The sequence below is a fragment of the Emericellopsis cladophorae genome (genome assembly GCF_022114955.1).
Source record: "Emericellopsis cladophorae strain MUM 19.33 chromosome Unknown NODE_2_length_1295279_cov_118_880017, whole genome shotgun sequence".
NCBI lineage: Eukaryota > Fungi > Ascomycota > Sordariomycetes > Hypocreales > Bionectriaceae > Emericellopsis > Emericellopsis cladophorae.
In genome coordinates this window covers 112,329-137,765 of record NW_026250927.1, presented here as the reverse complement: position 1 = coordinate 137,765, position 25,437 = coordinate 112,329, and the positions used below count along the sequence as shown (strand labels likewise).

The 25,437-nt window shown below is 55.5% G+C and overlaps 8 protein-coding genes across 8 annotated transcripts; 6 read left to right on the top strand and 2 right to left on the bottom strand.

The window, feature by feature from the left end:
- Positions 1-3,158: 3,158 nt before the first annotated feature.
- J7T54_006778 (uncharacterized protein) lies at positions 3,159-4,531 on the top strand (the record flags this gene model as incomplete). Its single annotated transcript, XM_051507231.1, has 3 exons — positions 3,159-4,101; positions 4,149-4,248; positions 4,294-4,531. 3 exons carry the CDS (start codon positions 3,159-3,161, stop codon positions 4,529-4,531), a joined length of 1,281 nt encoding a protein of 426 aa, XP_051365992.1.
- Positions 4,532-4,704: 173 nt separating this feature from the next.
- On the bottom strand, positions 4,705-8,457 carry J7T54_006777 (Structural maintenance of chromosomes protein-like protein; the record flags this gene model as incomplete). Its single annotated transcript, XM_051507220.1, has 5 exons — positions 4,705-4,969; positions 5,025-8,113; positions 8,166-8,286; positions 8,339-8,379; positions 8,431-8,457. The coding sequence occupies 5 exons, from the start codon at positions 8,455-8,457 to the stop codon at positions 4,705-4,707; spliced, it is 3,543 nt and encodes a 1,180-aa protein (XP_051365991.1).
- Positions 8,458-8,908: 451 nt separating this feature from the next.
- On the top strand, positions 8,909-12,886 carry J7T54_006776 (Inner centromere -related pic1; the record flags this gene model as incomplete). Its single annotated transcript, XM_051507209.1, has 4 exons — positions 8,909-9,081; positions 9,142-9,232; positions 9,812-12,184; positions 12,248-12,886. 4 exons carry the CDS (start codon positions 8,909-8,911, stop codon positions 12,884-12,886), a joined length of 3,276 nt encoding a protein of 1,091 aa, XP_051365990.1.
- A 643-nt stretch (positions 12,887-13,529) lies between these two features.
- Positions 13,530-14,514, top strand: J7T54_006775 (uncharacterized protein; the record flags this gene model as incomplete). The annotated part of the gene is made up of 2 exons (XM_051507198.1): positions 13,530-13,836; positions 13,889-14,514. The coding sequence occupies 2 exons, from the start codon at positions 13,530-13,532 to the stop codon at positions 14,512-14,514; spliced, it is 933 nt and encodes a 310-aa protein (XP_051365989.1).
- Positions 14,515-14,873: 359 nt separating this feature from the next.
- On the top strand, positions 14,874-16,923 carry J7T54_006774 (ATP-dependent RNA helicase; the record flags this gene model as incomplete). Its single annotated transcript, XM_051507187.1, has 2 exons — positions 14,874-15,244; positions 15,303-16,923. The coding sequence occupies 2 exons, from the start codon at positions 14,874-14,876 to the stop codon at positions 16,921-16,923; spliced, it is 1,992 nt and encodes a 663-aa protein (XP_051365988.1).
- A 380-nt stretch (positions 16,924-17,303) lies between these two features.
- Positions 17,304-18,485, bottom strand: J7T54_006773 (uncharacterized protein; the record flags this gene model as incomplete). The annotated part of the gene is made up of 3 exons (XM_051507176.1): positions 17,304-17,957; positions 18,016-18,241; positions 18,313-18,485. 3 exons carry the CDS (start codon positions 18,483-18,485, stop codon positions 17,304-17,306), a joined length of 1,053 nt encoding a protein of 350 aa, XP_051365987.1.
- Positions 18,486-18,912: 427 nt separating this feature from the next.
- On the top strand, positions 18,913-21,346 carry J7T54_006772 (GRF zinc finger domain containing protein; the record flags this gene model as incomplete). Its single annotated transcript, XM_051507165.1, has 3 exons — positions 18,913-19,491; positions 19,542-20,118; positions 20,490-21,346. The coding sequence occupies 3 exons, from the start codon at positions 18,913-18,915 to the stop codon at positions 21,344-21,346; spliced, it is 2,013 nt and encodes a 670-aa protein (XP_051365986.1).
- An 823-nt stretch (positions 21,347-22,169) lies between these two features.
- J7T54_006771 (ribokinase) lies at positions 22,170-23,114 on the top strand (the record flags this gene model as incomplete). Its single annotated transcript, XM_051507154.1, has 1 exon — positions 22,170-23,114. The coding sequence occupies one exon, from the start codon at positions 22,170-22,172 to the stop codon at positions 23,112-23,114; it is 945 nt and encodes a 314-aa protein (XP_051365985.1).
- Positions 23,115-25,437: the final 2,323 nt, after the last annotated feature.

Below are 25,437 nucleotides of genomic sequence, written 5' to 3'. Positions count from 1 at the left end.
TTGGTGCTAATGAAATGTTTTAGCGTCCCGTCAAGGCAGTATCGACCAGGTCCCAGCATGCATCAACGCACATGCGATCGCAAAACAACCTCAACGAACCATGCAGGCCCGCAGGGACGCCCATGCCTTGCTGAGGGGTTTATAATGAAAGTGGCCCAGACCATGATAGTGACTGGTCCTCAAACAAGTGCAGCGAGCCTTGACAAACATTCGGGCGCACGTCAAGCTAATTAGCATTCGCTCGGTGATCCGGGCGATCTGGGTGCGCGTTGCGAGTCACGACGGCATCACCCAGCAGGAGGCCAGAGACATCGCGCCTTGGCGTGAGCAGGCAGCGGCCAACGGCGGCCGACGGCGCGTCAAGAAAGTCAATAGCTTAACCTAAGGGGGGAAAAAAGCAATGGAAGAATATCGCCGATGATCCGTGGGCAGTTGTGGCAGTAGTATTTACTTCCATGCCTTTCTTTGGACTGCTTAAATCCTAGGTGTCATAATCGCATGTGACTACAAGTAGGCTACGGAGTGAAGGTCGATAGACGGCAGCAGCCCCTGCCCTACCATATTTTAGCCTGCTTAGCTGGCTGCAGCCTGCCAGCTACCTTCATTTAGCGTGTGCCCGCTGTCATGTCGCTCCTTTTGCAGTCCAGTCTCTTCCACTATGGACAGTGGTACCCAGAGGCTTCTAACCTGCTGTATTCAGTCCAGTGGCCGGTTGTCGCTTGCTCTCGGCGACAACAGTAGCCGCCGGCCGCACTACTAATAAGTTTCCGCTGGTGGCTGGAGTGGCAGCTCCAGGCCGGTCCGGTCTAGCCTCTGGGCTAGTCTGGTTAGTAATTAGTGCCTGTTGCTTCGGGATATCCGCCGTGCCTGTTACCTTAGGTATTCAGGCTTGGCATTTGATACCGGGATGGGACGGCTTTCGTGATTGTAGGCAAGTATTGTCACTAATGTAAGGTAGTATTTGCGAGATGTCCTCCCTACCTACATACCAGGTATGCTCGCAACAGCAACGAATGCGCGCCATAATGGAACCGTGCTTCCGGGTGTGCAGGTACCCGAATGACTGATCAACAGTATCCGTATCCGTAGGCCGTACGCACATCTGTAGACTGTATGGTAACACCAAGTACGGAGTGCAATTCCCTGCCTGCGGCTATCATCTGACCGCGGAAATTGTCAAGAGAAACAAGCTGTGCCCGTCTGTGCATTGCTAGCCTGCTAGGACCGCTGCGTGCAGCGCTACCAGTCGCGGACTCTTGCTTCGGCCGAGCATTTCCAGAAGAAGGTTGGGCGGTGGGCCCAGATCCATGTCATCGACAGCGGACAGCCTGACAGCCACTGGCCTGCACCTGAGTCAGCGGTGCGCAGCCTGGGTGTGATGCTGGAGTCAGGGTCTGGGGGGTTTTTTTTTCTTGCTTTCTTTTTTCATCGCCAACAACCGCCCTCCGTAAACAGCGCGGGCAGTGGTTAGTTGATTTCGGTATCTAGCGTGATGTCCGCCAAGAGACGGACGGATCCAGCGTGTGATAAAGTACCTTACTAATTGGTGTTCGAAGCCTCTTTTGTTGCTGGTTGTGTGACTGGGTCCGAGTGTCATAAGAAGTTTAATACTATGTCGACTGGGTGTGAACTGTGGTTATTATGTGAACAATGAATGTCACCACCTCACGAGCACGGGACTCGGCCATTTGATGGGCCTAGCATGATCTAACAAAACAAGAGACCACCGCCGTCTACTATGGAATTAATCAACCTAATAAATACCATTCTGCTAGCTACCTTACATGTCGATGACCATTGCTTCTGTGGTTGTGCCTTCCAATACAGTCCGCAATTGACATAGTTCATTAAGGCAAATAACCACCAATGTACCAGATGTTCGGTACTACGTACATACGTAGTACATCATCTTAGTCCTTGTTAACTTTTACGTACCTTGGCTCGCGGAAACCGGGCTTCGATCCGGTCTACACATACCGCGAAGAAAGGCCGACGTACATATGATTTTCCGCAGTGTCCACGGCGACTCCACGCAATGATGGGTCAAACTTGCAGACAGCGATATTTTCAATTCATGCTCGTCCGCGTCATTGAATATTTGTCAGAAAGGTCTTATTCATGAGCAACGAGCTATGTTTGTGCGCCATGACGTACAACCAGATACTTAGGGCAGAGGAGAGCCTTTGGTTTGGGTGAAATGCCGAGTGAATGAGGCTTAGTTTATTCCTGGTATCGTGATGGAAAGAGTCAGTTCCACTTCGTTACCCATGCGCTTTTCCGGAATTGCTTTCCGTTAGGGTTGCGTCGGTAACTCTACCTTCCGGGTACATCGCTGGATTAATAGTGAATTGACATGGTCTGCCCTTGTTGATGTTTGAGGATAATCATAATGTTCCTTAGACTTGGTCGTCGAATTCAACCACACCACTGGTGTAGCGGCGCCTACCACGGATAGTTTGTATCCTTTAGTACCCGCCGGCATATACGTAGTAGAATCACTGAATCAGTGCCAATATACTCTATAGAATTGTCATTTTATTATAATCTGGGACCACTCGTATTCCTCCCCGGGCGAAATCCCCGACCCCCATGTAGGGGACATTGGGTTCGTATGTACTTCCATGGAGCCCACTACATGAGCCTACCCTAGACCGATTGAATCAATACATCAGGCAGGGCAGCTATGTGGAAAGACATGACAACGACTGCCTGGGGCTGCTCTTTGCATCATAATTTCAACGCAGAATCATGATGTGGGTGTTAAGGGCATCTTCTTCCTACTGTGATTGTAGTCTCGCTAGTTTGGCTAGAAGTCACAATATTGTTCAAGTTGGTCGAAAACCGATCACAAGTCTGTTGACAATGGGAAAGATGAATCGTGATATATTACAATCAACCGCTAATTGAACACATGCAAATGGTTTTCAGTTCACTGTCGTCTTTTACGACACCCAAACGCTTGTTAATACTAGCACACACCGTGATTAGCGGCGATGCCGGCAGCACGCCTGAGACCGGGAATTGCACGGGCCGACATTTTCATGTGGACAAAAGGGCTCAGCAAGTTGTGATCTTATGCTCATGTTGACAGATGGGTCGTCCCAGACACCACTGATCAGGGCATCGCTACAGTCACCGCTCATCTGCGCGCAAGGATCATGGTGTCACTCTGGCAAGACCTTGCGCCGTGGGAGGTCCCCACCGCGTTGGCGCTGGTTGTTCTCACAATCTTGCTCAACGTCTACTTCACGCCCCTCGACGCGTTGCCGAACTCCCTCATCAAGACACACACTAGGATTGGACTGTTGCCTTCGCAGACCAACCTTGACGCCCAGAAGAAGTCTCCGTTGGGCGGCAGCAAGATCACCCTGCGGAGTCTTTGGATCTATCCCCTCAAGTCATGTCGCGGCATTGAGCTGGCCCAAAGTCGCGTTCTCCCCACGGGCCTCGAGTTCGACAGGCTGTTCACCTTTGCGCAGCTACGTGGCGACGAGACGACGTGGCGGTTTCTGACGCAGAGAGAGGCACCTCTCTTGACCAACTTGTCAGTTGCGGTGTGGCTGGCCAATTCTGCCGATGGCTCCGGCGTGATTGTCGTCAAGTTCCCTTGGACGGAGAAGAGCTCACGGGGGTGGAGACAGCGTATCGTGAATGCACTGACTGGCGGGACGTACGAGAAGGTGTTCACTCTGCCCCTTGATTTCCCCTCAAAGGGGGACATTGAGGCCAAGGCTTACAAGTTTGAAGACGTCAAGATCTGGAACAATGTCACCACCGCACTGAATATGATCGAAGCGGTGCCACCTGAGCTGGAGAAGTATCTCGGCATGAGGCATCGCCTTGCTCTCTTCAGGATGGATCCCTCGAATCGAAGGGAAGTATTCAGGTGTGCGCCGAAGAAGGAAGACGTTGGGTACCAGCCAGTAGTTGACTTCCACGATGCGGTAGGTCAGAGAATCATCATTTTGGGAGACGATGTTAACACCCCCAAGTACCCTCTCCATCTCCTCAGCCTGAACAGTGTCCGGGACCTTGAGTCCAAGATTGAGGACGACACGTTCGATTCACTAGACCCTCGACGATTCCGGTCCAACATGATCAGTAAGTGGAGTATCTTCCTCTGCAACAGAAGACTGACTTTTTGCTAGTGTCGGGGGGCAAGCCTTACGAGGAAGAACAGTGGACGTCCGTGCGATTTGGTACGGCGGCCGACAATGTCCAGTTTCATGTGTCTTGCCGTACTGTTCGGTGCGTGTGAAAATCGGTACTTCGTAATGCTGGCTAACAACCCAGATGTAAAATGCCCAATGTCGACCAGGACAATGGGAACCGTCACCGCAACGAGCCCGATCGATCACTGCGAAAGTTTCGAGACGTCGACAAAGGGTCGCCCAAATATGGCTGTTTAGGAATGCAGCTATGCCCCCTGTTTCCTGAGTCTCGTCCAAAACGAGACCTTGAGTCGACGGTGCACGTCGGCATGGAGGTAGTCCCCTTGAGCACTGGTGACCACTTTTACATCCCCATATAGGCATGGGCAGAAGACCAGATATGAGGCCGCATTGAGGCACTACAGTGCAAAAGCAAGTTGACCAACCCCCAATCCTCCAAAAAGCAAGCCCGCTACGCTCCATGCTGCCTGGATATATTAAGATACATTCCCTCATTTCTCATGACCATGTCCGTCTCTCATCACTAGGCCCATCATCGCAAGTCGGCCGGGGTCAAGGCCTGGACATGACTTGTACCCTCGCTGAAGCGCGTGCGGAAGATGCGGTTCGCATTTTGGAACATGCCATCCTTCAGACTGACGACGATGAATTGCGATCCCTTGAACCTGGTCTTGATCAGGCGGCCAATGTTCTGCGTGTGTGACAAGTCCAAGGCGGCGTCAACCTCGTCCAGGATGTACATGGGCGCCGGCTTGAATTGCAACAGTGCCATGATAAGTGAGAGGGCAACAAGTGACCTGCGTCTCGTTAGTCATGTCAATTTCTCCGAGCAATGTTGATGGGGAGTCTTACCGTTGGCCACCGCTGAGTTCGGTAAGACTCTGCTTCCAGACCTTCCCCAAGCACACCTTAACCTCAAGGCCATCACTGATTGTCTTGCCCTCTGGTGGATCAAGCTTGGCAAAGCTGCCACCTGGTAGTAGCTCGGAGAAGATCTGGCCAAAGTCGCCATTGACCTTCTCCCACGTCTCTTGCAGCGCCTTCTTCTTGTAGTCGTCCAGACTGATGATGGTCTCCTCGATCTTGCTTTTGTCTCGGATGACAGTTTTGATCATGTTCTTGAGAGAGACCTCCTTCTTCTCAACGCTGTCGATCATGTTCATGACCTTTGGGTTGATCTTCTTCTTCATGCCTTGGAAGCGTTCCGTCAAGTTTTTAAGCGTCGACTTGCACTCGGCAATGTTCTGACCCTGAAAGTCGTACGCAGTCCCGCTTCTTCCAAACTTGTCTTTTTCATCCTCGATCCATTCGTGATCACCCTCAAGTCGGGCTACATTCTCTGCTGCGCCTTGTTGTTCCTTGTGGAACTTGTCCACCTGGTGGCCAAGTCTCTGCATCTCGAGGCCTTCTTCAGTGATGCGGGCGTTCTTGCTTCGCGTAGCCTCCTCGAGGTCGCGAAGCTCGCTATCGTACTGATGCAACTTGGCGCGCTCGTCGTCGAGCTGGGCTTGTACCTCATCATGCGTCTCTTCGAGCTCGGCCTGTTGACTTGCAAGACCTTCAATATCCTGCTGCTGTGCTTTGATGGCGACCTCGACCTCAGACATCTGCTCCCGAGCAGCCGAAAGCTCGGCACCGACCTGCTCAGAGTCCAGTTGTGTATTCTGGAGTTCCTTCTGGACGACCTTTAGCGCGCTCGTGTTTTTCGCCAACTCAGCGCGGAGTTGCAAGAGAGACTTCTCGAGTTCGACCAGTTTCGCATCCTTGTTATTGTCAAAGTCCTTCATGTCTTTCTCGATTCGCTTCACATCAGCATTCGCTTCAGCTTGGCGGGCCTTGGCTTCGGTGATGCCCTCTCTGAGTTCGATAACGGTGGCTTTCATCGTTTCGACCTCTTGGATGATGGACGACGAGGAATTGCTACTAATTTGCTCCTCAGCCAACTTGATCTCATGGGATTTCAAGTCAAGCTCTTGCTTTGTCTGGCGAGCCTGGTCGAGCCTGGACTTCTCCGCCGCCATCTGCTTCTGCAGTTCGCGCAGGGCAAGTTCAGACTCCTGCAGCTGACGCATCAGGCTGTTGAGTTTCTGCAAGGTGAGAAGGACTCCGCTCGAGTTAGGGGCGCTGCCGCCGGACAAGGTTCCAGATGGGTCGTATGCATCACCCTCGAGGGTAATGCTGCGCATCCGGACATTGGGATCGAACGTGACACGCCTGGCGGTTTCGGCATCCGCACACACGAGCGTATTGCCAAAGACATATTCCATAGCAGCCGAGACCTCCTCGTCGTATCCAATGAGGGATAAGGCCAGATCGACCTTTCCAGGCGCAAGGTTTTGCGCATTCGCTATTGTCTGCGCCGAGGCTTTGAAGGCAGCAATCTTGTTCAGAGGAATGATAGTGACGCGCTTTCTCAGCTTTCCTTTCTGCAAAAGCTGAGTACTGGTGACCTCATTGTCGACAACGACGTTGTACAATCGGCCACCTGCACAGATTTCCAAGGCCGTACCGGCGTTTGAGTGTTCTTTGTCGAGAGTGAAGAGCTGCGCAACCAAGCCTTTCACCTTGGACCTGTCGAATTTCGGCACTGGATCAGCATAGTTAAAATCGATGTTGGCCACTGAGCGCTTCAATTTGTCCGACTCTTGCCGCAAAGTGCGGATGGTCTGCTGTAGTCGCGATTCCTCATTGTACATTGCTTCTTCCCGGCCTGGTTCAAACCCGAGACGCTGGAGCTCTTTCTCAAGTTTCTGTGCGTGGGTCTTCATAGAGTCGAGATCCCGGAGGAGATCTGCGTTCTGCTCTTTGGCCTTTTGCGCTCGCGGCTCTTCCTCTTTGACACGGCCTTGAAGATGGGTGATGCGAATCTTTGCTTGCTCTTGCTCGGTTGCCGCGCTTGTCGCTCGGTTGCGCGCATCTTGTAGCTGTCCTTGGTAGCCATTCTCTTGACCGTCTTTAGATGCAACGCCAGTCTGCAAGGTCTGCAGCAATTCTTCTTTGGTTTCTGCCTCCCTGGACTGCTTTTCGAGGCCCTCTTTAGCAGCATCATACCTCGCCTTTACCGTTTCAAAAGTATTGGTCTTTTCCTGGAGAGACGTCTCCAGTTCGCTGACCGACTTTTCTATCGCGGCCTTCTTGTCCTCCTCCTCAGACATGCTTGATTTCTTTAGATCCATAACCGTGGCAAGGCGGACCAACTCATTCGAGTGCTTCTTCGCGGCTTCTTCGAGAGCTTGCGCTTTACCGCCCTTCTTCATCTCCTTGTCCCGTTGCGCCCGCACTCGCTTAAGGTCCTCCTCCAAGTGGACAATTTCGCTCTTCATCCTGGAGCACGAATCTTCAAGCTCTTTGTGTCGCTGTCGTTTCCCTTCAAGATCTGCCGCTGATTGGGCAAGCTTTTCCTGGCATTTCAGGTAGTCAAAAGCGACCACCACCCGGGTCAGGCGTTCCAGATCATTCTGCGTCTGCTGGAAGTCGAGGAATGCGCGCTTTTCGGTGCGCAGCTTTTCTAGCTTGGGTTCAATCTCGTCTTTCAGCAGTTCTCTCAGCTCTTGCAACTTCAACTCCTTCTTTGCCATGGTCTTCAAAGCCTTGTCCCTTCTGTCCTCGAACATTCTCGTGCCAGCTGCCTCTTCGATCATGGCCAGGATCTCGACAGCCTTCATATTCAAGACCTTTGTGATACGACCCTGCATAATCAGGAAGTTTGGGTTGTTGATGTTGAGCTGCACGGATTGGAAGAGATTCTGCACCGTCTGTTGCTGCGCGCGGTGACCATTGATAAGGTATTTGTTGGAGCCATTCAGCACAATCTGTCGGGTGACGCTGATGGACGCATATTCCTCGAATCCTATAGGCGACTTCTTCTTGTCTCGGTTGTCGAAAACGATTGTGACACTGGCCTTTTGGACTCCGGCCTGTCCGCGCTTGTAGATCAGATCCTGCAAGATATTAGAGCCCCTTCTTCTGCCATGCGCTATGGTTTCCCCGTACTTGGAGGTTTTGCGCTCGAACAGTTGACATGTTGGTGATGCCAAGGACGAAGCAAATGGCGTCGAGAATGTTCGATTTTCCACTGCCATTGAGACCAGTAATTGAGTTGAAACTTTCGTCCCTAGATTGATGAGCATCCATCTACTACTTCTGTGGTCATGGTGTTCGCTCACCAGCCCGATATGACCGTTCGCGTCTGGTACGACTTGAAGCCCTATTTAAACGATGAGCAAATGTTCACGCGACGTGATATGCATTGACATACGTCGATGATGACCTCAATCACCCTCATTGTGTCGTCTCCAGCGTCCGAAACGCCGTGAAGAATAGTTTGGAATACGTCTCGCGACTGCGACGAGAATGTTCAACAAGAGGGCAACCCCGACTTCCCCATCGTAAACAAGACGGAAAGCGGGATGTTTACTATCTGATAGTCTTATCAGCACGTGCAGGACTGTCGTGGTATCCACTCGCCCTTGCGACGCGTCTCAATTCCACGTCAGAGAGCAGGCTGGTAAGGCACATAGCTCCAAGTGCACTAACCCGATTGAGCCTCGATCAAAACAACAGTTTACGGACGACCTGGCGTGCTTCACCACATCATCTTCCTGAGCACGCCCATAATTCTTCCCGACACGCTCCTTTCAAGCGAGGCACTTCTCGACTGCGCATATGATCAACACTTGACGACAGCAACGGCCCTTCGTTCTAGGACTTCGTCTTTGTCCGGCGATATCCCCGCCATGGCCATGCGTGGACCGCGACTCCAGGTCGGATCGACCGCCTGGGTCGCTGAGGAACGATCCTGTGCGAAGCAAATTGTCGAATCCGAGGTTGAAGAATTCTCCTTTTCCGCCCGAAATGAGCTGGACTGGCTCAATGAGCACATGGCAGGAATATTCGACGAGAATCAGCTGTGAGTAATGCAGGCGCAACCACACACCGCTGGACGTGGGCTTGGACTGACTAGCTTCAGCAACATTGCAGAGACCTTCAAGACTCCCGGAAAGCTTCGAGGCAAGACTCCGAGAACAGCACGGAAGCCCATTGCTTCAGAGGCGCGTCAAGTAAGTCGGCTGATTTTGGATGATCCCACAATGGTTGACATTCTTCAGCCACTTTCCGATGTATTCGCATCCACCCCGAACGGATCAACGAATCGATTTGCCCATGAATTGACCCGCATGCAATCCCCGAATACCACGACGGTTACAGGAAGATCATCACCAAGCCCTGTAAAGGCTGTAGTGGCGAAGGATCCTATCGCGAAATCTACCGGTGGCCCAGGCCAGGACTCCGGATATTTTGGGAGCCAAGCGACGTACGTGGGCTCATTTGCGGGAGATGATGAACTTGCCGCAACCCAGTTCTCGTCGCCTGAGCTACCAGGATCGACCGGTGTACCCTCAGTCAAGCCAAGCATCGGGCCAGTAGTGATCCACAATAATCTACCAACCCAACCTGCGGAAGCAGCGGGAGATGTACAGAGCGCGCGTCCTGTGGCGGATGCAGTAGCTCAGGAACCATCTCCGCGACATGCAGTAGCCACGGTGCAATCTGGTGATGCAAGGGGTCCTGCAGAGGACGTCGCGCCAGACGCACCCTCAGTACATGAAAGCACTTCCTCACCGCAATTTCCTACAAAGGACACCACAGAACATGGCGACGAAGAGATCGATTCTCCTTTTGCCTCGGACGATGCGCAATCAAAATCTGATGCTTCAAGTCCTCTTCAACCTGTCGTGCGAAAGAGCAGCATTCACTTCGCATCTTTGCCCGCGCGCGAGCCCATGACGGGCGGCAAAGCCACCGGTACAAGAACTTCAAGGCTAAGTCATCTCGACCACAACAGAAGAAGTCACTTTGGTCGCCAGGCGGACGATAAGAACGTGGGCCATCACACACAAAGCGGAACCGAAGAAGTTGAAGATCATCGGGAACCCATGGATATTGACGATCAAGGCAGTGCAGACAAGTCATCGACAGTCTTGAACCATAACAAAACCTATACGCAGAGATTGCAGGATCAGATCAACCGGTTGGGTAAATCACAGCCAAGGCCTTCCAAGTCTGTTCACTCGGTCCAAGTTTCCGATGCCACAGGTCCACCACGAGTCGAAGGCCCCAAGTCACCATCTCCCAAGACGAGAGACCCCGCAACGACGACTCCGGGAGCTTTCCCAGAGGATGACGAAGACGAAGACGAAGACGAAGATGGTTGGGTCAACCAGTCTCTACCACCAGCTGCGGCAGTTGCCAAGCAAACACAAAGTCCTAGGCCGGCTTTGCCAAAGAGCCACTCGGCAGATGTCATGGAAGGTATCCATGATGTGAATTATGTTGGTGGCGCGATGCTTGCACTATCGGCTACAGAGCAAGAGGAACGAGCAGTATCGCCCCAGCGGAAGCCTGCGGCTGTCCTTGGACATGGCAAGTCTGCGTCAGTATCAGTAGCCACGATGGTTGCGCCCGACATTGACGAGCAGACACTGCCGCTGACGAAGGCGACATCAATTTCCAATGCGTCTATCATGGATCCCTCTGGGTCCAAGAGCCCAGCGAAAACACCTTCGCGTGGATTCCGGGATAGTCCGCTGAAACAGGTCAAGAACAAGCTGTCTTCCATCTTGAAAAGCTCGAGGGGCCTACTCGCAAGCAGCGCGGCTCTGAGCGCCGAGAGCAAAACGTCGATGATCTCCCCTTCCACTACTCGATTAGCCGCCCATGCTGGTGCCTCCGCCTCCACTCTGTCGTTGGCATCGAAGAACCAGGGTGATTCAGAGGATGTTAGCAAAGGCGCACCCGTTGCACGACGCACGCGAGCTTCAACTGAGCGCGAAAAGGAGGAAAAGCGTGTTGAGAAGGAAACCAAGCGTATGGAGGAACAGGAACTGAAGCTTGAGAAGGCAAGGGAGAAGGAGAGGGTAAAGGCTCGCGTCTTCAGCAAGGAACAGGAGAGAGTGATATCCGCGGAGCAGCAAAAGGAGCAGCAACTGCCGCCACCAACTGCTGTCAAGGAATCGGCAAAGACAACGAGAACCACCCCTGGCAAGTTCCAGCGACCTGCGGAGACGTCAGACCTGCCAGATGATCACGACATTGACATGGCTGATGCTGCACCTGCAGCGCCGCCAGCTTCATCTACCAAGACCGCGGGAACCAGCCAGATTGCAAGAAAGGAGCTCAAGAGGCCAACGAAACCCACGAGAGATGCGCAGCCAAAGCCTAAGCAAGCTCCCACCGTCATTCGCGTGAATACCGGCTCGCAACAGCCACTGTATCAGCCCACTGCCCAGAGCTCAATTGCCGTTCCGGAAACGCCCGTCACGACCCAGCTCGGTAGTAAAGCAAGCAAGGCATCATTGCAACGTCAGGCTTCCGTGCAAAACCTGAAGGGTGCGTCGTCCGCCCCCAGGCCTAAGGCGCTGGATCTCGCCGCGAAGAAGAAGGAGCAAGATGAGCGAGAGGCCCAGCGCCGCCGTGAGGCCAAGGCCGAGGTAGAGCGGAAGAGGGCCGTTGCGCTGGAGGAGCAGCGCAAGCAAGAGCAGCGCCGACAAGACGCCGAGCGGCAAAAGCAGAAGAGCCGAGAACAAGCTGCTGCGCACGCGGAGGCCAAGCAGAGCGCCCACAGACAGGCCATGATCGAGAAAGCCAAGCAGACCAGAGCACCGCCACCAGCCGTACGGTCGCAGCCCAACGGGCCGCCCAACCACGGCCACTCCTCTCAGGATCGATCATTGGTGGCTGGCCAGCCCTCTCGTCCGCCTTCACGCATGGGATCGGAAATCGGTCGACCCATGTCCACAGCACCAGCAGCGAAGCCAGGCTTGAAACGAACCATGGCTCCCAACGATGACGCACAGAATCAAGCTAGAAGACCCCCCTCCAGAGGTGGCCAGAGCTACCAGATGAAGGAGGCGAAGCGTCGCCGCACGAGCCAAGACCACGACGAACTCGACAGTGAACCCCTGCCTAACATCAGAGGACCTCCAGTGCGGCCTTCGGCCGGGCTCAAGATGGTACGTCTGGCCGTCCTCATGTTTACATACCGTTTGCCTGTCAAGTGCTAATTCAACTTGCAGCAGGATATGTCCAAGAAGTCAGCGTTCCAGACCAGCTATGCGAGCAATCAATCTGGGCCGGCGCGAGACTTGTTCAAAGCGACAGTTACATCTCAGCATCATGGTCAAGCAAAACTCGCGCACCCGCGAGACATGGCCCAGATATCCAAAGGCGCGATACCCTTTGCTCCGAACGCCAACCCGGCTGGTCCATCTCACAAGACGCCGGGCCACGCTTCGGGCTCGTACATTGCCAAGTCCGGGGTCAAACCAGCGCAGAAGTCGTCGCCTCGTTTCCAGAATGGCGAAGCCATTGAGCTGCCAGAGATCAATACGGATGATGAAGACGAGAGCGAGGACGAGGCGCGCAACACAATGATGGCAGACTGGGCAGATTCACCCAACCTCCGGGGTGCTCTGCTACGACAAGAAACGGTCGACCCATCACAGATCTTTGGCCCGCCCGCTCCCTTGAATATGGAAGAGGTGTTCAACAAGAGCAAGGACAGGTGGCATAAGTTCAGGGCGAGAACGTCAAGTGCCAATTGGAGCGGCTTAGATCGTCTGACGGAAGACGATATTAGGAAAGATCTGGCAGCTCGAGACAAGATTCGACGAGACGGTGGCTGGTCGTATGAGCTTAGCAAGGATGTGGTCTGAGGGCATACGCACACTTGAAGCTTGAGAGTGTGCAGGAGTTTATTGTTTCTTGGGCAAGGGTCCAGACGATGCATGCTGGTACGACCGTGGCGTTTCAACGATGAGGCAGGTCTAGCACACTGATATGGAGCGTGTATTTCGAGTTGTTCAATCCATGGGCCCAGTTTCGCCCATGCCGTGCATGCCATTTGATGCCTGCAACCAAGCATCTCGCCTGCAACAGGCTATTTATGCGAGATAAGAGATAGCATGATGGCAGAAAAGTCGCTGGCGCTGGCGTGGGCGTGGGCGTGGGCGGCGGCGGCGCCGCCACTTGTGTGGATACCTTTTCACATGTCAAGACTCTCTCAGGCTGCCTTCCGGGCAGCCGGCGTCGGGTTTGATCTCAGCAAAGACTGGTTACTGGACTCCCAACAAATTGAGGCTGGTACGTACGTGTAGTACGAGCGCACGTGGGCTGTGCGACAGTTTCGAGTTGAGGAGTTTGCTGGCGTTCAATTATCGCCGGTTGTTGCCGTGGACTGCTCACCACCACTCTGTACGCACGCACGCTTCAACCAACTTCCATCTGCACGCAGAGCGCAATTTTGCACGCAGCACTTTGGGATACACAAAGTGAGGGAAGTTTCGCATGTCGACAATCATGAATCTGCTGCCCGTCTCATTGCAAGCTCCCATGGGCCCCTTTCGGCATTTTCGACGCTCGGTCAGCCTGGGGAGCCTGGGCGCGATGAAGGACGACGGCCTGTCTCCCATGCTGCCCGCTCAGCCGGCCACCGCCTCCACAGCAGCCAGCAGTGACTACGAGACGGCATCTGAGGATGATGTGCGGGACGACGTATCACAAGCGACGATCACATCGACCTTGGCATGGGATGCGCGGACACTTGTGACAGAAGAGTGCAAGCAGCAGTCCGCCTCGGGCATCAATTGGAAAGTGGCCCAGCAAGGTGAGTAGAGAGCTTCGAGTAGGGCAAGCCGGTGATCTGACAGGGCAGCTAGGTCTGGGTTTGCTCACGATTGCCGCGGATGCCAGTAAAGACGGCAACGATGCCACCTTTGAGAGGAAGGCCTACGTAGACAGCCTCACCTACCTGTTGCGCAGCCTGCCAGCAGACCTGGACATGAGCGGGGCAGATCAGATCTGGTCGGCGGCTCCCGTTCATCCTCTACCTCGGGAGCTAGCATTGAGCAGGCCAGGTCGGTCTGGAACCATGACACCTGCTGCGAGCTCGGGGCAAGCAAAATCGATTGTGCACAGACTGGTGCAAGTGGCGGTCCTCAATTTCTTTCTCCTCATGCGCTTCTTGCTGCCCTACTTGGTTGTCATTCTCAAGTCAGCGGCGGGCGTCGAGCGCAGATACAAGATCTCGGAGAGAATCATTGGGCATAGCATGGACTGCTTCAATGCTGCTGGGCGACAGTTTGGTCGAGTGGCCGAGATCGCACTGAGCAGCAACGAGGGGAAGCTGGGAGAAGGCGTCCCGGGCACGTTTGCGTGGGCTGTGGACGAGGTCACGCGAGGCATCTCGGACGGGATAGGAGAAGGCATAATGGTGGCGAGATTGCAAGACTCTGTCTCGAGGGAGGAAGATACTAATATGAGGCGAGAGAAAGATACAAAGTAGTGTAGAGAGACGGATACGTAATGAATGAATGAATGAATGACTGGAAGCATTCCACGCTGCGTGTCACGTGATGACGCGGATCTCGTGAAGCCTCAAAACAGTGGGGCCGCGTTCAAACTAGTCCCGATGAGGAAACGTCGCAAAAAGGGTCTCTCCTATCTCCCGCGACGGCGAAAAAATTCATGGCGCGCCGCATCTTCCTCACTACGTGCATCCTGATCCTGTCCATCTCGATCTTTCATCGTTTTGTGTCTTGTCTCTCTATCACACCACCGAACCCCTTTGATCTTCATTGCGCAGTGACACGAGTATTGACGAACTTTCTCATCATACCTTGGACAACCGAAAAAACCACCATCATGTTCAGACAAACCGTCAGGCGCTGCGCCAGGACGGCGGGCTCCATGAGCTCGATACCGACACTGGCGAGGCCTCGACTCGCCATGGCCGTTGCGCGGAATAACAATCTCACAACCTCGTCGAGACTCGTCCTCCCCCTTGAGAACGTCGCCACCTTTGGGCGCTCCTACAGCACAGAAACAGCAGAGGCTGCTGCCGCCGCCGACACAGAAGCGCCCGCTGCCGATGGCCAGGTTGTACGATTTGCCGACTTGGACAAGCTCAACGTGCACCCGAACCTGATCACCGCCCTCACTAAAGGCTTCCGCTACGACACGATGACTCCCGTCCAAGCCAAGACCATCAACCCTGCGCTCAAGGGCACAGATATGTGAGTATCATGTCCCACGAGGCCAGAACATCCCTGTAGCTGACTCTCCCCCTTTCAGTGTTGCCCAAGCCAAGACCGGTACAGGAAAGACCATTGCCTTCCTCCTGCCCCTGCTCCAGAGGATGCTCGACGAGGATCCTTCGCTCGCGACCCGCTCGGCTAGCCGCCATGCCCGCTCCGACGACATCCGAGGCATCATCATGTCCCCTACGCGCGAGCTCGCGGAACAGATTGCCCAGGAGGCCAAGCAACTCGTAAAGCACACTGGCCTTGTGGTGCAGACCGCCGTGGGAGGCACCAACAAGACGGGCATGCTCCGCCAGGTCCAGCGCGAGGGCTGCCATCTTCTCGTGGCCACCCCTGGCCGACTGAACGATCTCCTCTCCGACACCTCGTCCGGCATCGACGCACCCAAGCTGGCTGCGCTGGTTCTCGACGAGGCGGACCGCATGCTGGACGTTGGTTTCGAAAAGGAGCTAAACGACATCATCTCCATGCTCCCCAGCGTCGAGGAGAAGGTCCGCCAGACCATGCTCGTCTCCGCCACCATCCCGGACAATGTCATCCGCCTGGCCCGCACCATGGTCCGCGCGGACGACTTTGAGTTCGTCCAGACCATCCCCGAGAATGAGTCCCTGACCCACGACAAGGTGCCTCAGAAAGTGGTGCCCGTCTCCTCATGGGCCAACGTCTTCCCCACCCTCTTCGAGCTGATGGAGCGTGAATACGAGGCGGCCGAGGCCGACCCGGAGCGCAATCCCTTCAAGGCCATTGTGTACTTCAACACCACCTCCTTGACCGAGCTAGCAGGCGAGGTCGGCTTCCAGCGCCGCAAGGAGCGCATGACCGCCATGAGCACATTTTCCATCCACTCGAAACTCGGGCAGATGCAGCGCACACGCGCGGCCGACATGTTCCGTCGCTGCCGGTCCGGCGTTCTCTTCTCGTCCGACGTCACCGCGCGTGGCATGGACTTCCCCAACGTGACGCACGTCATCCAGATCGACTCCCCCCGCGACCGCGAATCCTACATTCACCGTCTCGGCCGCACCGGTCGCCAGAACAAGGAGGGTGAGGGCTGGCTCATCCTGACGCCGCTCGAGGTCAACGCGGCGCGGAAGCTCCTCAACGGCCTGCCGCTGAAGCAGGACCAGTCGCTCGAGAGCGCCGAGGCCGACATTGCCGAGGGCGAGCTGCCCAAGCACTTTCAGGAGTTCAAGGACATTGTGCAAATGGTGCCCAAGTCCCTGCTGTCGTCCGCCTACAGCTCATCGTTCGGCACCGCCTCGCGGAAGCAGGAGCTGGCCGAGGATCTGCACTACTGGGTGACCCGTGGCTGGGGCTGGTCCGAGACCCCGCCCCTGTCGCCGTCGCTGGTGCGCAACATTGGCCTCGACCACCGGAGCGGCTTCATCAATGTCGGCGAGCGTGTGCACTCGGACCGTGATGACCGTGGCGGCCGCGGCGGTCGTGGCGGCTTCAGCCGAGGAGGCCGCGGTGGCGACAGCTTCAGCCGCAGCTTCGAGGGCCGCCGTGACGATGACGGTGGCCGTCGTGGCGGTGGCTTCGGCGGCGGCGGCTTCAGCCGAGGAGGCCGCGGTGGTCGTGACGGCGGCGGTCGTGGCTTCGGAGGCGGTCGTGACGGCGGTCGTGACGGCGGCGCCGGAGGCTCATGGTAAATGATCGAGCAAACGGCTGGATCCAGTCTCTCGCATTTTCCATCCTGTATCTCTACCTGTGTTGTTATTGCATATTGGCATGTCTGATGACTTGGCGGCTGTGTAAAAAAGTATGGCCATTTTGGGAGTCGGTTGGTTGTGTGTACAATATAGGGACGGCGTAACCATTTTCTCAGGGAGGCAGTTTTTGCCTGCGTGGCACATCTCCACGATCTAGATCTCTTAATGCATCAATGTTTTATTCATTCAAACCAGAGCACGGCAAGCCCCATCTATACTGGTGTCCCTGTCCTGTCATGCCTCGCAAACGTCGTCTGGACCCAGTTCTTACTTTGCCCGCCGCGTGCAACGCATGCATGGTATCTCGTCTTTTTCCGCCTTTACCTCCCAGACATCAGCATGTTGGAGTCCCACAGCAGCACTCTTTCATCCCACCCGACGGTAGCCACCCAACCTCCCATGCCAAAGAGGCACCAGTCCACGCCCGTCACAAACTCTGTATGCCGGTTCATGACGCCCATCTGCTGCCCGAGGCGCGGGCCCAAGGCCAAGTCCTGCGGCGGTCCCGCATCGTCGTGCCATAGCCGCACTGTCATGTCGTAGCTGGCACTGATCAAGACATCCCTGGCATGCGGGCTCCACGCAAGCCGTCGCACGGCGTACTCGTGGCCCTGCATTAACGACAGCGGACCGGCCGTTGGGCTGCGGATATCGAAAGTGCGCAGGATCCTATCGACGCCTCCTGTTGCTATCACAGTATCGTTATACTTGTTCCAGTCATGTGTGAGCACCTCGGCGGGGGCTGCCTGGGCTGAAGGCCCTGGGCCTGTCGGTCCGGCCGGCGCGGCGTGCACAGGCACCGTCGCTACGAGATGGTACTTGGCCGAGGATGGCGTGCGCAGGTCGAAGATGCGGAGATGCGAGTCGGACGAGACAGCCGATATCAAGGCGGGGTTCGAGGGGCAGAACGAGGTGCTGTAGGTGCAATTGCCAATGGGCAGTGTCGTGATGGAATGGTTGCGCGTGGGAGACCACTGTCCTGCCGTTAGCTTCTTCGTGCAAGTCGGCCGATGGCAGTGGGGCGACACGTACTATCTTGACGGTGCCATCCCACGAGCTTGAGATGAACGAGTCTTTGGTTACGGGGTTCCAAGCGACAGAGAACGTTTCGCGCTTATGCTCGTGAAAGTTCATGACGGGGAAATCGTCGACACCCAGATCAAACAGCTTGAGGGAGCCATCGCCGCAGGCTGTGACGAGCTGATTCTCGTTGATCTCGGACCATGCCAGGTCGTACAGGGCGTCGTTGGTATCAAAGCTGCGAGCGATCGACCAGGTCAGCTAGGGTTCCATACTCGATACTCGGCAAGCGAACGGGGCGCGACCCACGTCTTCTCGACCTGGATGCCTTGCGCCGACAAGCCCAGGGAGTATACCCGTCCATTGCCGACGATGCCAAAGTTGGCGGACGATGCGACAGCGATGCGTGAGTCGTAGTAGGGCGAGTACTTGACGGCGTAGGGGTTGTAGCCTTGCGTTCGGAACTCAAGCATGGCAGCCATGGAGGCAGTGGCGCGCAAGAACCCTCCGGCGCATTGAGGATCGTATTCTTATAATTGGTGGTATCTCGGCGCTATGGACATGGTTGATGTTGACGGTACGTAGCAGTTGATGGTCAAGTACGGACGTAGGTAGCAGTGAGATGAATGGCCGGCATGTGCCTCGGCCCGCCTACGTCACAGTGTCCAATGATTGATCTGCACCGTCGACTTACCCCACGCTATCAAGGCCGAACTGAGGGGAGTCATCCAGTCACGTGAACGCGCGTCAGCGTCTTGCACCTTCCTCGCGTCATCTGGGACAAGTCCCCAAAGCCAGAACACAACCGGCAAGCCTCTCTCCACTCTGTGCAATACGACAGGGATCCCTATCGACGCCGATGTCGTGCTGCAGGTCAAGGCGCAATGCTCATGGCCGGTGCCCCGAATCATGGAGGCTTTTTTGAGAGGCACCAAGCGCAAGAAGAGCCCTGAAGCGGCGGGGGCCAGCTCAAATGCTGAAGTGGAAGAGCCCACCGAAGTGAAGATGGCCATCTTGGCATCGCTCTATCCGGCCCTCGAACAGGAAGCCTTGCTCGACGTGCTCATAGCACATCAAGGATCTGTCGACGAGGCGTCGGCGGCGCTTAGGTCACCCCCAACTCCTCGCAAGAGCAGCGGCACAATCGGGTACCAGCGGTCCTTGAGGCCGTTTGCCAGTTCCACAGCGTCCGGTGCCCCGGTCCAGAAGAAAGCAAGGTCGAAGAAGGGAGTGACGCTGCATCTGTATGACCCGGAGGATGTAGCGGAGCACACGCCCTGCACCATCATTCACAACTTCATGCCACCTGAGCTTGCGAATAAGCTGCTGCAGGAACTCCTACAGGAAGCTGAGACATTCGAGAAGAGCACCTTCAAGCTCTTTGACAATGTGGTCTCCAGTCCACACACGTCGAGCTTCTTCGTGGAAAGCTATGACGAGATCCAGCGACAAAAGACAGACTATCACTACAACGGGGCGCGGCTGACGGTCAGTGTTACGTATGGCGGCTATATCCCAATTTTTAACAACCTAGGCAGGACGTTCGCAGGATCACGCCGCAACTCGTCGCCGTGAAGCCCCTAGTACAGGCAGCCGTTAACCGGGAGATTACCAATCGCATCGCAACCCGGTATCCTGGAGGCCAGAAGCTCCAGTTTCAATCTCCAGATGCCTGGGTCCCCAACTCTGCCTTTGTGAACTGCTACAACGGGCCACAGGAGAGCGTGGGATGGCACTGTGATCAGCTCACATACCTCGGACCAAGAGCTGTCATCGGGTCAGTGTCGCTCGGCGTCGCTCGCGAGTTCCGTGTACGACGAGTGTTGCCAAAGGACGACGGCGACAAAGGCCCAGAGAACGGAGACGCCGAGGGCCAGGTCGCCATCCACCTGCCACACAACTCTTTGCTCGTGATGCACGCAGAAATGCAGGAGGAGTGGAAGCACAGCGTTTCCCCCGCACTGTCGATTGATCCTCACCCCGTCTCGGGCAACAAGAGGATCAACATCACCTACAGAGATTATCGCGCCAACATGCACCCCCGGTTCACACCCAGATGCACGTGCAACGTACCCTGCGTCCTCCGGGTCGTCCAGCGGAAGAAGGAGAATTATGGTAAATATTTCTGGATGTGTCACGCGAGTAACATACCGGAGAAGAAGGGGTGCTCGTTCTTCCAGTGGGCGGAATTCGACGACGACGGGAACCCCATATTCAAAACTGCACATACAAAGTCAGACAATAAAAGATAACCAAAGTGGCCTCATCGTCAATGATGAATTTGTGCTGAAGCTGTGCAATAATGCGTGCAACTCTTGAATCCGCATGCTCACGTGGCCTCGGCGGGAATACCTGTTTATGTTCATCATCAAATCCCCCGGCTCGGTGGAGTCAGCCAGCTTCATCAGTGACACACCTCCACCAACAAAGCTCAATCGAATCTGCACATAGCTCACACATTGTTACACCGACACGCGGCCTACGAGCACGCGAGCCGACATTGGGCTGCGATCCCCTCATTCAGCACACCATGTCTGAGCAACTCGCCTTTGGCACGCCAGGCAAGGATGCCATTGAGCCATACTTGCCGTCCACCACAGGTGCTTCGACGCCAGCAGATCAAAAGCCCTTTGTGACCCTGACGTTTGCCACCTCACTCGATTCGTCACTATCACTGGCGCCTGGCGTGCGCACACGCCTCTCGGGTCCCGAGTCCAAGGCCATGACACATTACCTGCGATCACGCCACGACGCCATCCTAGTCGGCGTCTCAACGCTGTTGGCCGACAACCCTGGCCTCAACTGCCGCATCGAGGGCGCGACGTCGCAGCCCCGGCCCATTGTCGTCGATCCGCATCTGCGCTGGACACCCTCGGACTCGGACAAGGTCCTACAGCTGAGTCGAACCACGCAGGGGCTCGCGCCGTTTGTGCTCACGGGCGTCGCGCCTGGAGAGGTGCCACAGGAAAGCGCAGAGCTACTCGAGGCGCACGGCGGTCGGTTTATTCACGTTGACCCGATGACTCCAGACTCGCCTGACCGCCGGATGCGCTTCAGTTGGCCATCAATCTTGGAGGTCTTGCGCGCGAACGGGCTCACGAGCGTAATGGTGGAGGGTGGAGGTCGCATCATCAACACTTTGCTTCACCCAGATGCCCAGGACTTAATTGACTCGGTGATTGTCACCATCGCACCCACGTGGCTCGGCCAGGGCGGCGTGGTCGTGTCACCGGAACGAGTCCAAGACGAGCAAGGCATGCCCATACCAGCGGGCCGGCTATCGCGCGTCAAGTGGCACTCGTTTGGTGAGGATGTTGTCCTTTGTGGTAGTTTTAACCGCTGAAACGTCTCCGAGCCATTGGTTCAGTGGAACCTTGGCGTGGTCGCTGCACTGATTGAAGGCTTTCCTAGGCTGTGCTTGGTCCAGGGCGTGCTGGCAGCGGCAGCATCTTCCTCATATAGTGGCTACTGTATCGGCTTCAAGTCCTACGTCGAGTGCTCATGTACATCACGATGTAGGCGCTTCTGTAAAAAGCTATGGCCTTGCTGCGCTCGGGTCACGACGAGGAGAGCTGTCTAGATTGGACCGCAGATATTGGGCGCGCCTGCAAAAGCATCGCCCCGGACTCCTGGGCCAATCCATGTGCCTCAGGCTTTGGACTTTCTATCGCCAACATTGACGGAGGAGTAGAGGCGGCTGGACTTGGAAATGCCAACTCTACGTTCGCTGCCCATACACCTCAGTCACTGTTGTGGAACCAGAGCTAGGGCAGCACTGGAATGCCTGGCACTGTAAACACACTGTAGCGACACCGTGCTTGATGCGTCCTTACCGCCAGAGAGCACAGTGCTAGCACGCTCGGACAAAAGGCCGACGTCCCCGAGTCGCATCACGAGAATGTCTCGGTGGAGCATCGACGAGACCCGCTTGAGGCCGAGTGACGGACCACAGCTTTGCAACTCCAACTCACAGCGTCGACGTAATTATCAGTGCAGCACGACTCGCTCATCATCAGTCTCCCAGGGACTCATCAGACACTCTCCAGCCAGGCACTCGGCGCTTGAACGAGCTCACATCAATCTGTTACCTGGACGGTCTCATTCTCACATAGAAGATTGCCCAGGCATCCAGTATAAGACAGCTCACGTCTTCCCGCACCGACACAATGGCCCTCCCACGCATCACAGTCCTCGGCTCCCTCAACATCGATGTAGTCTCCTACGTCCCTCACCATCCCCTCCCGGGCGAGACCCTCACGGCCAACCACTTCAACACCTCGCCCGGCGGCAAGGGCGCCAACCAGGCCGTCGCCTGCGCCAAGCTCTCCCGCACATCCACGCTCGCCAGTCCATCTGCCCACGTCTCCATGATCGGCGCCGTCGGCCGCGACGCCTTTGGCCCCATCCTCACAGACTCCCTTACCTCCTATGGCGTCGATGTGGCGGGCGTCGCCCAGCTCGAGGGCGCCAAGACGGGCGTGGCCGTCATCGTCGTCGACGAGCCCACCGGCCAGAATCGCATCATGCTCTCCCCCGAGGCCAACTACTCCCTCCAGCCGGAGCAATTTGCGAGCCTCCCCGAGCCACGACCGGATCTCCTCATCATGCAGCTGGAGATCCCCCTGCCCACGGTCCTGCAGGCCCTGGACGCCGCGAGGAAGGCCGGTGTCCCCGTCCTTCTTAACCCAGCACCTGCTGTTGAGCTCCCCGCCTCCGCCTACAATGGCCTGGCACATCTACTTGTTAATGAGACCGAGGCCGCCCTTCTCTCGGGCATCTCCGAGTCTGAGCTTGAATCCGACGCTGGCCTCGAGGCCGCAGGCAACCTGTTCATCCAAAGGGGTGTTCAGAATGTGATCATCACTCTGGGCGGTCGTGGCGTCTACTATGTGACCAAGGCTGGTCAACGCGCCCTGGTTCCCGCGCTCAAGACCACCGTCGTGGATACGACGGCGGCAGGTGATACCTTTGCTGGGTCGTACGCCTTGGCTGTGGTGCGGGAAGGCTTCGACATTGAGACGGCCGTCAGGAATGCCAATGTTGCAGCAGCCAAGACAGTTGCCAAGAGAGGCGCCCAAGTGTCTATTCCCTGGAAGGATGAGCTAGAATAGTTGCAGAGACGTACTGATAGTCAAAAAGCGCAAGCCAAGTTAAACACTTCAAGTTATCTTCTGTTATCATGTCTCGGATGGTATCTGCTCCCAGGCTAAAACCAACTAGCCCAACTCCACCGCCCTGCATCTGCTTTCTTTGACCTGACACTTGTTTTGCCTCGCGACCTAGTAGTCGCCCGGTCTATCAAACCGAAATTCCCAAGTGCAGGCAGGAACAAGCCTTGGTCTGCCACGGATCCAGCTTCTGATCCTACCGATTGCCGCGGACTCTCTTTGTGGCTCGCTCGAGGTATCAGGCTCCCTGTACCCTGCGAACGATGGGAGCTGAACGTGGCATCACCTCGCAAGCTTGTCTCTCTGCGTGGGATAGCGGGAGGCGCGTGGCGCATCTGAGCAGGGTTCATCGATCGTTGCTGTGGCTGTATGTTGTGGGACAAAGCTCCAGTTGGCCCATGCCCAACCTGCCCGGATCTCCCCGCCGAAACCTGTTGCATCACGTCCCTTGCCTTGTCAGAACCCCAGTGCTTCTTAACTAAGGGAGAGAGAAGATCGAGTGTAGGCGCTGAACGAGGTGACCACGGAGACAAGGCATTGTGCCATTTAAGTTTGGCCGTGGCGACGGTCTCCATTCTGCTGCCCATGGCCGATATACCTCGCACGGGTTCTGTTTGATCGAATGATGGAAACGCCGAGTGCGCAAATGATACCCTGATCTTTGCGTAGGTCATCTGCGAGGCGCCTAGCTGCTTTTCGAGGTCCTCGATAAGTTCATCAGACTTCTGGCGTACGTGCTGGCTATGAACAGCCGGCGGAGATTCGCGAACAATTGCAATGTGAGCCAACAACAATAAGCTGGATCCTGCATAAATGGTGCTGCAGAGAGTTAAACACTTCCACGCAATGGCGTTCTTCACATACGTGGGAAAGCTTTGATCTGTAATGACTTGTAATATCGATGTGCCTTGCACTGGTAGAACATCTACAGTAAGATCGTACAAACAGCCATGATCGAAGAAGCGGTCTGCAATTTGTCAGTCAGTCCCTCAGAAGAGGCCTCGTTGGGTGTCTGTACCCAGTTCATGGTCAACAAAGCAGCCGGTCAGAACACTGCCGCCGTTGACCTTGTTGGTGCTGCTTGTGCTGTTCGACGAGGATCGCCTCGAGACTCTGGCCAATTTACCAATTACTTCCACAGCAACCCATAGCTGTTGTTGCTCATAGTCAAGTGACGCGCACTCTGTAGTACTTTCGACTTGTGGACATAGAACACATGATTCTCGAGAGGTATATCCGCTGAGTAAAGATGCTTGACGATGCGGCTGTGACCAAGCAGGTACTGGAGATCTTGTCGTCTCATGGTTTCGTGGCGATTGGGCCCAAGGAAATGGGACCTCGCCTCTTCTTTGGCGATATGACGCAAGTGTGGACGCGGCAAATGTTTGTGCTGTTGATCTTTCACCGACGCAAGGCTCGCTCGTGCGCGTCTTCTTCACTCTCAGACTCTGCGCCCCGGTTGTACCATGACTACGAGACAGTGGCCCCTACCTGCCCCGTGAGACTATTGGCGCACCGGGCTCAATATCCATGGTGGTGCTGGAGAATACGTCTTCGTCCCTCCAGGCCTCTGCGAGGCGATCCCTGTCACTTCTTCTTTTCATGATGGCCAGGTCCTGTTCGTCTGTCGCATCCGTTTTGGCATCTCCTTCCATGTTCGAGTTCCTTGTTGCGCGGGTATGCTTTGTAGAGGTGGCACTGCTGTTTCGTTTGACGATGTGTAAGGGTCGAGGTTCGTCGGGTGGGCATCGCTGCTGAAAGCCCACGCGAGGTGATTCTTCCGGGGTGGACGCCATACTGCCGAGTGGTTGAGTGGTGTATCTGGCTCTGTATGGATGCGAGGTGACTGGTACCCATTACCTCGTACTAGTTGAGAGTCACAGCTCGTGAGGCTTCCCCACGAATCTGGGCGAGTCAAGGGCCTATTCCTTGGTACCAGACTTTCCTGACTTCGCGGTGTGATCACTGGCAATGTAGTATTCTTTTCTGCGCGCAGGGATACGGGTAGAACATGTGGTGCCGCGAGAGCTGCCGTGAGCACAAATACGCAAGCGACAATGGTGACTGCAGAAATGACTATGCAAGGATTTTTCCTCGTCTCTGGTTGACAGAGACAGCAAGAAGGTAGCTCAGGGCAGTCCACACTGGGACAAAGGTTGTGTAAAAGCTCAAACATTGGGGGTGCTCAATATCCGAAAGGGAGAAGACTCGGTACTTCTCAATGATCCTCCGGCCATGCAGTGTCTGGAGAGAAGCCAAGTACTAA